The sequence below is a fragment of the Volvox carteri genome, assembly GCF_000143455.1.
Source record: "Volvox carteri f. nagariensis unplaced genomic scaffold VOLCAscaffold_1, whole genome shotgun sequence".
NCBI lineage: Eukaryota > Viridiplantae > Chlorophyta > Chlorophyceae > Chlamydomonadales > Volvocaceae > Volvox > Volvox carteri.
In genome coordinates, this window is record NW_003307545.1 from 4235545 (window position 1) to 4248208 (window position 12664).

General features: G+C 58.0%; 1 protein-coding gene across 1 annotated transcript; it reads left to right on the forward strand.

The window, feature by feature from the left end:
- Nucleotides 1-502: 502 nt before the first annotated feature.
- On the forward strand, nt 503-7075 carry VOLCADRAFT_41250 (uncharacterized protein; the record flags this gene model as incomplete). The annotated part of the gene is made up of 12 exons (XM_002945839.1): nt 503-593; nt 2389-2471; nt 2834-2943; nt 3079-3286; nt 3645-3806; nt 4213-4269; nt 4486-4513; nt 4589-4695; nt 4979-5136; nt 5401-5597; nt 6301-6437; nt 6893-7075. Coding segments are annotated over 12 exons (1521 nt in total), but the record flags the coding sequence as incomplete, so codon positions are not given.
- Between the last annotated feature and the right edge of the window lie 5589 nt (nt 7076-12664).

Genomic DNA, 12664 nt, shown 5'->3' on the forward strand with positions numbered 1-12664 from the left:
CCCTTGTACCAGGTGTACTGGATCTATGGATCCATTCCCCACCGTCGCCGTGCGTAGTGTGGCTGTTGCTGTTGTCGCGGCCCCCGCCCGCCGCCGCGCCCAGCAGCTTCCTTACCCCTCGTGGACACTACACGGGGCTACCAGTGCACGCAGCTACGTGGTACGGCAATTAAATACCGCCGCCGGAGGAGACGGCGCCGCAGCGGCGGAGGCTGGCGGGCCCCGGGTGGCGACCGAACAGCACTCGACGAAGAGGAGCCGCGATAATGGGACTAGACAGCGGCGGACTAGAACTAGGAGCGGGAGGAAGGAAGCGGAGGAGGAGTTCTGCCCATCGCCGGCAGACAGCACTATCGGCGGCGGCAGCGGCGGCGGCGGTGCAGACAGGCGGCGCAAACAGAGCTTAGATGAGGGCAGGGGGGATGTTCCAGACGAGCCCAGTCCGGGACCCGGGCCCGGCTCCAGCTCCGCCGCTGCTGCGGCCGCCGCCACTGCAGCATCGCTGACCGACCTCACCCGGCCCGCCAGCTGGTACCCTCTGGCCCGCAGCCTCCAGCGGAAGGTGGTGGCCCATCTGGGGCCCACTAACTCGGGTAAGTAGGGTGGGTTGGGGTGTAGGGTGGGTTGGGGTGTAGAATTGGGACATCAGGTGTCTGACTTCTTGGTATACGACTACCTATATAGTAGAGGTTTGCATTTGTTGGGGGGACTTGGTTCCTTTGGGGCTTTTGGAGTGAGTGAGTATGGAGTTTGGACAGTATATCTTCTGCGCGAAGACTCGAACGCGAAGGCTACCCGGGGCGCGGAGTTCCCGTACACCTATTCCAGTACATGTGTTCCTAAGCCGTTCAGAGACCGGGCGAAAGAGGCGGTGCAACTTGCAATTCAAATTAGATGTAGATTCCACATTATTCGTTTTTCTGTTATGTCTCAGTTCTGTGAAATGTTACAATATCATACCTCAAGCGGTCATTGGCCAAAATCTATAAGACTGGGTCATCCAGTATCCCGAGAGGAGGTTTGGCTAATGCGACCTCCGGCAGAAATGCGACAATATGTGTGGGATGTAGTTAAGTGGTCCTGGCGGCAGTTAGCGCGATGGAGACGGGGCGTCGGTTGGTGCGAACGGCAGCACACGGCCAGGAAGTCGTACATCAGGCCCAAATCATGGATCGGGCCATCCATAGAGTGATCGTCGACTTTGCGGCGCGTTTTCATTGTTTTACCGCATTATGCCGACCTATGCGTGGTTGGGACGCAGTTGGACCTCACCATCACACTCATTACGGGTAATCTGTGGACGGTAATCTATTTTGCATGGATCCGCTCATAACGACGGTCAAACGGTATATTCGCCTCTTGAGTGAATCTACAGTCACAGCAGATAAGGACATCAATCTTTTTTGTTTTCGGCCGCACTTCCTCTCAATTAGGCACTCAGCAATAATTTGCCTGCCGGTATTGGCAGAGACACGAGGTTATCACTCGTAGGGAGCCATATCGGCCATGTCCCCCTGCTGGTACCAGCAGTTAGCACTGTCCAGTCGTCTTCTATACCCAGCCTGTTGAGAAGAGCCGTGTGACGTTACGAACCAGACGGTCTACTTACCCTTGTTTTATCTTATACAAAGCATTGTGAATTTAGTAATAAGTTCTAGCTCTTGATGTCTGATTTTTATTTTCAATGGGTGGTCCCTACTGGGACGCCAAATATTGCGGACGGTCCCGAAGGACACGACCGACGGGGAAGGAATAAGTTTTCAACCAGCAATAGTCGCGCCTCGATTAGATCTCACAGGCTGCGACATTGCCCCAAGCGCAAAGATATCATTTCAGGAATGTTCATGACACCCAATTTACGTAGCATACGAAGACGCGTTCGCTGGTGCGATGGTGGGTCGCTAACGTGTCGCCTCTTGCATTTTCAGTGTGCGATAAGCCAACAATTGGTTTCTACTGTTGACGATAAAAGCTTTATCCTAATGTTATATGCCGGGAAATTTATGCTTCCACATACGCTTCATACACCCACTTCAAACATATAACTGCCGACTTACAAATGCCGGTCCCCAAGCCATTTCCAGACCCTCCGCGCGTTTCCCTCCGTCCTAAACATGTTTCAGCCTTGAAACCCCGATCCTTTCTGCATATACCCGTCGTCTACGATTATCTGACTCAGCCATCATCCATAACCCCCGTTTTCCTGCCACCGCCTCAGCCATCCCCCCCGTCTTCCTGCCCACTGCCCACTTTCTCGGCGTTTTCCATCCCCACCCACCGACGCACACATCTACACACCGGCGGCGGCTGGGGTGATCCTCCCCTACTCCGTCTGTGTCCTCCTTTTCTTCCTTTTGGTGGCGTTTGCGACTGTGGTGGCCGCTCCAGGGAAGACCCACGCGGCCCTTCAGGCGCTCAAGTCCGCCTCCTCGGGCATCTACTGCGGCCCACTGCGCCTGCTGGCCTGCGAGGTAAGGTGAGGTGAGGTAAAAAAATGTGTGTGATGAGAAAGTGCGATCATGGTAGACGGGGTGGGCAAAGGGAAACCATGGACGCAGACTCAAACCAAGGACGCGTGCAGTGGAGGCCAAGGAAGGATGCGACTACCCGTGTCGTGGATTCAGGTTCGTGTCCCTATAGAGGTGGTGCGCGGAACCACACGGGACGCGGACAATGAACCACTGTACCATATGTGGCAGCCTTCCTCCTTCTGCTCACCACCTCCTTCCGTTCCCTTCCACCTTCTGCTCCCCACCTCCTTCTGCTCCCCTCCTACTTCTGCTTCCCTCCACCTTCTGCTCCCCGTCCGCTCGCCCCACACACGTGTACTCAGGTGGCGGACCGGCTGACTGCCGAGGGCCTCCCCTGCCACCTGGTGACCGGCCAGGAGGTCAGGCCCGCAACAGGGCCAGCAGGAGAGCCTAAACAGGCATCTCACACGGCGTGCACCATCGAAATGGCGGAGGTGAACCTCGGGGCACTGAACAGAACCACGGCTGCTGCTGCTGCTGCTGCTGCCACTGAACGCGGCAGCGGCAGCAGTGGTGGTGATGATGGCGCCCACGGTGGCTGCGCTAGAGGCGCCCCAGGGGGCGGCGGCGCTGCCTCGTGGGCTCTTGACGTGGCCGTGTTGGACGAAATCCAGATGTTGGGCGACCGGCTGAGGGGCTGGGCCTGGACCCGGGCCTTGCTGGGCTTGGCGGCTCGGGAGGTGCACGTGGCCGGGGACCCGGCGGTGCTGCCGCTGCTGCGGGCGCTGGCGGCGGAGTGCGGGGACGAGCTGGAGGTGCGGCCGGGGCTGAGGGTTGTACTGCTGGGTGTATGTACGTTTGTATGTGTGCAAGTGCGTGCAAATATGTGCTTGGAAGGTGCAGTCCAGGCGGCGGGGGTGGGGAGGGGGAGTAGCAGCAACAGAGCCGCACCCCACCCCACCCCACCTCCAGGGGATCCAGGGCTTGTGTGATGAGGCTGTTGGCGTGGTGGTCTCGCCTGACCTCCCCCCCCCATGACCTCCCCATCCCCTGACCGTGTGGGTAATGGGTCCTTTGGGGAGCAATGGATGGCTTCACTTCCTCCTGCTCATAGCACACTGCCTTCATGCCTCCCATGCCTTCCCCCACCTTAATGTGTACTTCCCCCCCCAGGTTCGCCGCTACCGGCGTTTGTCCCCTCTGGTGGTTCAGTCGGAGGCCCTGGGCAGTGTGGCGCGTGTGGCGGGGGGGGACTGCCTGGTGGCCTTCTCGCGGCGAAGTCTACACGGGCTGCGGAGGGAGGTGGCGAGGTGCACCGGCAGGGAGGCGTGCCTGGTGGGTCGGGGGGCCGCGAGGGCGGGGAATCGGGGGAGGCCCTGTGGCGGACTGGAGGTGATGCCGGGACTGGGACGGAGGTTGGGTGGGTGAGGAAACCGGGGGCTGCTAGACCGTTGGCCAGAAATGTGAAGGAAGGTGGGTTGGGTCGGGGTAGGGTCTGGCTGGATCCGTCCCCGGGCGGAGTTAAGCAGTGCTTCCTGGGCTTGGGCTTGGGTGGTCGAGATGGGGCCTAGGCTTGCAGGGTAGGTGGGAAGGTGGGTGCTGCTGGCTGTCCTCTTAGCATTGTCAGAGCCGCAAGCACCTGTGCACTTCCCGATATGAAGTGACGTCTGTGCACAGGAGCAGCAAAAGCACGAACGGCGGAGTGCACATGTCAGTGCCTCGTATCTCACGTGCCGTATAGGTGTACGGCGCCTTGCCGCCCGAGGCCCGACGGCAGCAGGCAGCTCTCTTCAACGCGGTGCCGTCGCCGCACCCTTCCGCTGCCGCCTCCGCCTCTGCCGCCTCCGCTGGTGACTACGCTGCGCCGTCTGGTCCGGGGACCCGAGTCCGGCGGGCCCGTCCATGCCAGGGGCACCAGGGGCACCAGGGGCACCAGCAAGGTGAAGGTAGTTCTCAGGGAGATGGGGGTCACCAGGAGAGGGAGGAGGAGGAGGAGGAGGAGAAGGAGGAGGAGGATCCTGCGGCGGAATCCGGTGGTGATGGTCAGGGCTGCGCCGCTCCTGGATCACATGAAGGCGATTCCGAATCCGGATCCTGGCCTGCTGCTGGATCACGAGTTTTGTGCGCCAGTGACGCCATCGGCATGGGGCTCAACCTGAACATCCGTCGGGTGGTCTTCACGTCCCTTACCAAGTACGATGGCACTGCCGTACGGCCCCTGCAGGTACGGACAAGGGTACGCACGGCGGAGCCGATTCGCGGGTGGAGGACGACCCACTGCCTGCGGCAGTTAATGCCTCCGTTGCTACGGCAACGGCTACGGCTAATGCCGTACGTACGTACGTACTCTCTCGATGTACATCTACGCTTTGCTGCAGGATTACAGGAATGTGGCGCGCTGCCCTCCATCCGCTCGTTCGGCGGGAGGCCATGTCTGTCGTTTCCCTTACCCCCACCTCCTTATCTCTACCTCCGCCTCCACTTCCCCCCGCCGGCCCACCCAACAGCCCGCTGAGGTGCGGCAAATTGCGGGTCGCGCGGGTCGCTTCTCCTCCTCCCACCCCGCCGGCTACGTGACAACCCTGCGGTCTGAGGACCTGGGCGCCCTGCACCGGGCCCTGGCGCAACCCCCCGAACACATCACACACGCTTGCTTGCTGCCCAGGTAGAGGCGGGGTCGGAAGAGGGGGGGGAGGGAAGGAGGGGAGGAGGGCGGTGAGAGAAGGAGGTGTTTTGCGGCGTGGCGAGTGGGTGTGGTCCATGAGGACAGAGCCTGAGTGGCCGTGGCCTCCCTGGCTTGCCCGTTGCAACAGCTGTGCATTTGCGAACACGTATTCGACGTAACCTAACACCATAATATAATGTGTATACGGCACGATATATGCGGCATGGTACGACATGGCACGGTATGGCACTGTACGACACACAGCAGCGAGGCGTTGGCGGAGTACGCGGCGCTGCACCCCGAGCGGCCCCTCGCAACAAGCCTGTTGACCTTCGCAGCCACGGCGCGACTGGGGCCGTCGTACATGTACGGCAACTATGAGGGGATGTATGGCATTGCCAGCGCGCTACGGGAGCTGAGCGAGGACATGTCTTACGAGGAAATGATGTTGTTCTGCACAGGTGGGCGGTGTGAATGTGTGACAGCTGGACGCTTGGTCCCCTCGCCTGTACGACACAGTTTTACTGTCCTCGCACGACTCGCTCGCAGCCCCCTACTGCCTTTCCGGCTTGTGTAATTACACATCACTCCAGCCCCCCGCAGTCTCTCTGAGTGCGGTGAGGGGGCTCATCCGATTAGCCAACACGCGTTTTCCCTTTCCTCCTCCCTCCACTCCTCCTCCCTGCACTCCTCCTCCCTCCACTCCCCCTCCCTCCACTCCCCCTCCCTCCACTCCCCTCCCTCCACTCCCCCTCCCTCCCCTCCTCCTCCCTGCACTCCCCCTCCCTCCACTCCCCCTCCCTCCACTCCCCCTCCCTCCACTCCCCCTCCTCCCTCCACTCCCCCTCCCTCCACTCCCCCTCCCTCCACTCCCCCTCCTCCCTCCACTCCCCCTCCCTCCACTCCCCCTCCTCCCTCCACTCCTCCTCCCTCCACTCCCCCTCCCTCCACTCCTCCTCCCTCCACTCCCCCTCCCTCCACCCCTGATTTCTAGTCATTGCGGGCTGTCTGGGTCCACAGATATTAGCACGGTTGGCTGGCTGGGGGTGCGGGTTGCGGCTGGTTTCGAGGTTGATTTCCGTTCCCGCCCGTTTACGTCGCTGTTGCCGCCACGAGGCCCCATGGCACCGTTACCGTTACCGTTACTGTTCCGATACCCTGCAGCGCCCGCCGACATGGACGACCCGGTGGTGGCCTCCGCGCTGCTCAGGTTCGCGCAGCTGTACTGCAGGCGGGGCCGTGTGGGGCCGGAGGACATCACGGAGGGCCGGGAGCAGCCACTGCTGCTGCGGGCAACCCCGGTATCCGAGGTAGGCAGGTGGCTGGGTCGGGAGGGAGCTGGGTCGGGAGGGAGCTGGCTGCTTCATGCATGTTGTTGCGAATCCATCCATCGCAAAGCAGGGAAGGGAGGGGGAAGGCCAAGGTCCAAAGTGCACAAAGGACTCTGGGACCTAAGAAGAAACCCTGTTGAAGCCACGTCGCTGCGTGCAGCGCCGCCACTGCCGAGAGATCAACTACCAACCAACGACGCAGTACCCAACGAACGCACCACTCAGCATCAAACTCCGGTGATTCCGGACCAAGCCGGTGACCAAGCCAGCCCTCTACCTTGCTTAATACTTGTGCAACCCCAGGCCACGCCAACTCATGGCCAGCCACGTCATGGGTTCATAGCATTACTAACCCAGCAAACACGGAATTTATGACGCGAAACCACATTAACTGAAATCTGGTTGGTGGTTGGTGATGGATGCAGGCGGAGCTCAAGCGACTTGAGGAGCTGCACAGAGTGTACGACTTGTACGTCTGGCTTTTTTATCGCCTGCCGTACGCCTTTACTGGTCGCGAGGAGGCTGAGTCGGCTCGGGCTGCCTGCGGCTCCCTCATTGAAGCGGGGTTGGACCACCTGGCCGCGGCATCCGCTGCGGCGTTTGGGCGCCGAAACCACAATCACCATCACGATCAACCGCAATGACTCAAATTGCCGTATCGTAACCAACCGTCCATCGTTCGCGTTGACATGGGGATGAACCTGAATGACCCAGAAAGAGTACGACAAGGTGGATGGCGGCGATGGACTGTACCTTGAATGCACATAGTTTCCTTACGCAACGACCATCTGCTGCATCTCGGGTAGTCAGCTTGTTCGAAGCCGGAAAAGGCTCGGCCCCGGTGCAGCCAGGGGAGGCTGTACGGCACTGGGCTGCAAGTGGAGGCACGTTGTCGTGTTGGACTATGCGCTCATTATTATGAATAACTGCGAGGGCCGGGTGCGGCGGCCGGCGGTGTTGGAGCGATGTATGAGTCTGATGTATACACTTGCTAAGGCGCCATGGGAATCCATGGACAGTGCATTGCGCGCCGCCTCCATCTCAACAGAACGGCTGAGCATCTAAAGCCTCCTGTTAGTGCGCAAACTCAGCCCATAGCAAGTCATTGCCAGTCAGACTGGAACCCAGTTCCCCATTGCTAGTCGAACTGGAGAGTAGGACATGGGTGTAATGTGCGTGAGACGGAGCAGAAGGCAAGGAGGGGAGTGCTGGAGCAGCTGGCATGGATGGGCTGCGTGTGTGTTGCGGAGTGTGGCGATGAGGTGAGCCATAAACAGCTGTTCCAAGGGCGTGTGAGAACACCCAGGGTGGACCCAGGGGCTCCCCACCCCCCGGGGTCACCGGGGTCAGGGCGAATGTCGTTACCATAATTGGATGGGAGCACCGCCCTGTGAGGGGGCATCGCACCCCGGGTGGCTCACTCACAGGGAGAACCCCCTCGCCCAGCGGTTGCACCAGGTTCTCATGCGCCTTCGGTTGGGCTGTTGGGAGCTCTCGACCCTGAGCGTGCCGCACGTACCTGCAGGCTTTGTGACTCCTGAGTGGTGGAAGATGAATTGCATGTGTTTGGGGAATGCCCTGCTTTGGATGGCATGCGGGCTCAGTATGGGGGTAAACTCGTGTTTCAAGGGCGCAGCATGCGCACCATCATGACGGAGGCTCCCCCGCTGCCATTAACTAAAGCTTTTTCTCCGAGGTCAGGGGGACTACTAGTAGGGCATTCAGCGCTCCGGCGCTTTACCCGCTCCAACAGGGCCGGTAGGATGGCTGACAATCGCCCCACCGACACCGTAACATTAACTTCCATAATCGGTCCACGGGGCCCCCTTAAGGCTTTGATGGAACCCCCTCTCCGCACTGGTAACGGCCACTGTAACCGTAACTGTAACTGTATTCCAAGGGAGTCCAAGGAAAGAGCGTCTAAAGCCGCGCGACTGCACAGAAATCTAAGAAGCATGAGCAGAAGCAAGCAGCGGGTGCAGCAGCGTGCACGCACACCGCACCCCCTGCGGTCTAAAAGCGTCGGTAACCGACCGGTAAAGGCGGATTGCGCCAGGGGCCTCGCCCAAAAAGCCACCCAGTTGTTCTTACGCCAATTCCAGGAGGTCCAGCCAATCTCAATCCTTGCAGTAAGGTAGACCTGTCCTGGTTGTACATTATCCGCCGAATCTGTCGTATATCGGCAGATCCACATCAACAAGTCGTAGCTCAACACATCAGAGACTGATGTCAGGGATAACCATAAAGATCCAACTCAACAACGACTGGTTGGATCTAAATCGATCAGAGGGAAGATCAATCTAGCTTCAACCAGCTAACCTAGCCCCGAATTCATCCAGGGTAGGTGTGTGTGACCCAACTAGATAGTTAAGGTTGGCTGGATCACCTCACCACGCCATGACACGCGTCGGGGGTCCCAATGCAAGCTGCCCCCAAAACTGCCAACAGAACCTTCAGCTCAAACCCAGGGGAGCTGCTCAAGGCTCACCAGACTTCACCCTAACGCCCTTCCAAGTACGCAGCCCCTCCCGACACAAGGCAGCACATCACTCTCGATTGCGACGCCGACGCGCAGCGGCCTTCAGTCCCCTGTAAGAGCTACTGCCTGCCCGCCCCCCTCCTCCTCAGTCCTCCTTCCAACAGACAATCACTACCGCCGACCAAAAGCAGTGATCGACCGATGCTATCAAAACTCGAAAGCGAATAATCACGGCGGCCCAACGGAGCGTAATTGATGCGACATGGCCAAAGGAAGCCACCGTACCTCTGCACCGGACTTCTCGTCGTCCCATCCCTCCCATTCCTGCAGGAAAAACCTTTTTCTCAGGCCTACTATATAACAGTCTACCCGGCAACGAACAACCGAAAGGATGCAAGAACGCATTGCGGTTCGCTCAGTCGTAGCTAGAGCACATACCAGCAGCCAGTGAAGCGGTTGCGTCAACCAACTAACCGACCGAAAGAGCAACGAGCCAGACAACTTCATAACCGTCCTGTGGCCGCCCTGTGACAAGCAAGCCAGGGTCCCTCCGAGTTGTGAAGTCACCTCACAAACCTCACCATCACCGCGAACTACAAAATTAACGGACAATAATTGTTCCACCACAGCAATCAAACCGTGTTCGTTCCGGACGGTTCCAGCAGAGTACGGCTTTACATTTTCACACTGCCACGCACGCACTGAAAAGGGCGTTGGTTCAACACCTTCATCAACGGCTTGCAGCATCATAAAAACTTCTTTTCAAGCGATAGAGCATAGTAAACTTTAATGATATTTGTCTATTCCGGACAGGCTTCGGCGTCCCCGGCTTGTATGGGCCTGTCACAACCTTGGAGGGCAACGCAACTCAAGGAGTTACACACACACACACACACACACACACACACACACACACACATTAGCTAGTACTAGGATCACCAATGGACCGCGTCTAAGCCCAGCGCGTATCCGCATTTTAGCTCAACCTCCTCCCGGAGGCACCCTAAAGCACACTAAACAGTCTAAAGCATTACCAGCAAAAGGGGTTACGTATCACCACCAGCAGATAGGTCCGTAACCACCGACAGAGTGTCCCAGCCCATCTCCATGGTTTTGACGGCGTGGCTCGCCAATGGAGCGAATGGAGCCTTGCGTTATGTGTGTAAGTCTTTGAAACTAGAGGACAAACAGACGCCACTATTGCCGCTGCAGCAGCAGCGGGAGCTGCAGTGCCGCAAGCCCGCGGGGTTTGAGAATGTCGTCAGCCTTTCCCCCGTTCCATTTCTTTTCGCAGCAGCCTGCCGCGCAACTTACCTCACGTGGGGATCACCCGGACGACAACACATCCCAAACGATATCGAGCCCACCACTTAACACACACACACACCTGCTATAACTCAAAGCCAACTTCAGCAGCCCCACATGGGAACCATATGGTATCGTGTCCATAATGTATCGGTATTCGGATAGCCTTCGGTCGCATGCAAACCAACCTAAACAGGCTACGGGGGTCCCGGACTGTGTTAGGAGTGTCACGCACACTTACACATACAACAGCCATCAAGCAGACAGACAGATAGACAGACAGGCTGGCTGCTGACATACAGACAGACGGACAAGAACAGACGAACATCGAGCACCCTCCGCCAGTGCGCGTTCTAGGCAATGCAGAACACAACCCCACCGACTCAGCAATCCAGGAGCCCGTACGGGTCCAGGTGCCACTCTCCGCCAACTAACAGCCCTACCCGCCTCTTAATGGATTCTAAAACTGACGAAAGCGGCCTTTCAACGACTGTCCGTATCAGAGGCAAGTGAGGTCAGATCCACGAGGAGAGCACTGCAGACAGCTGAGTGAAGTACGGCACAAGGCAAGAAGCTAAGCCAGCTGCGCAATAGGGGGTATCTCCCTCCGACGCACACATACACACACGCCAGCTACCAAATCTCTCCATCCCACATCTGAACGTAGCATTCAATTCAACCCAGCGAGCATGCCAGCCATCTACCCTTCAGGAAAATAACAAGCAGGTGCAGGCGAAGGAGGTGCGTGCATACACACACACACACACACACACTCACACACACACGCACACACACACATACACACACACGCACACACGCACACACACACATACACACACACACACGCACACACATACACACACATACACACGCACACACACACACTCACACACACACATACACACCCGCACGGTGGCGTGCATATCTCCATTTAGGGGTGTGAGGCCCTCATCCGGCCCAACATACATAGCCCTATCCCGCAAAAGTTCTAAGTGGCCGGAAACACCGGCCCTGCAAACACCGGCCTAGCACCCACACGTTCCAACGCACCCATCGTTGGAGCCTCACTCGGCGCCCTGTGACGCACGAGTACGCATGCATACATACATACATACCCTCAGCCACAGATTAATGGAAAGCACAAAAAGCTTACGAGACATGCTTGCAACATTGTGAAAAGTCGACAGGTGAAGAGAGAGGGACACATGAAACCAATATTAAGAAGAAATCAAGGCAGGAAGGGGCAAGGAGGAAGAAAGGCAGCGCCCTTGTCGCCCTTGTCTGCCGTACATCACACGACCCGCATTAAAGCCGCAGTGTCCTGTTAGGCCGGTGCGGTTTGCGGCGATGTTCTTCCTCCGGCAGGCCGGACGTGTGTTCTGCGATTCCTGCAAAAGATAATAAAAGTAAGCAAGGCAGCCCAGCAGGCAGCTAGGTCCGCTGCAGAAGAAAGAGACAAAAACAACAAGAGCGCCGCCGCCTTTCACGCGGCGCCCTCAATCCGAGATGAGCAGTTTGCAGTTACTGCGCGGCGATAATCTCATCCGCCTCAGGGCCGCAGCGCTATGACTGAGGCTAGGACTGTCCAGCTGTAAATCAAGGGCCCCATACCCCTACAAGCTTGTCTGCACGCGCTCAATACAGAGTGACGGCGACGTGGCATCAAAGTGCTAAAGCATCAAATGAACTGAAAAAAAACCCTAACAATATTCATTTCCCCCCCTTCCCAATCCTCCATCTATCTGCGAAACAACCCAGCCAGGCAGCCTGCCTGCCTGTCTGCCTGCCCAGTGCAGGTTCATTCCTTTTCCAAATTAGGCAACACAGCCGGCACAACCCAGCCTGCCCAGCCGCCGAAGGGGCTCCATCACGCGTTGAGCAGTATGTTGGTTTGTCAGTGATCACAAATGCCGGCAGTGTGGTGGAGTACACAACCATCCATCGACACCCACCCGCCCAGGCAGGACGACTGCCTAGTAGCAGTGTGGAACCCATCATGGGGCGGCCCCAACACACACACACACGTACATAGATACATACACACTCTCACACACATATACATAAATACATACATACATACAAACATAAACACACGCGTGTGGCCCGCAACTCAGTGAATCAAGCTATCCTCCAGGTGCGCCAAGGGTGTGGTGTAAGTTCCACCCATCCACGCGCTGCTTGCATCCAACACCCGACCACACACAATAAGCAGTACACTTCCACGCGCTCGTTCTCACATACCCGTACACCTACATAAACTTGTACATGAATGAAGCACCTCTTAGGCCTAACTTACTACACCGCCCGCTCTTAGGCCTAACTTACTACACCGCCCTCCGCTTGTAGTCTAACATGAGCTTTCCCTGCGCGGCCTTACCCGGGGTTCCCCCCAAATCCACATTACCCAGTCAAG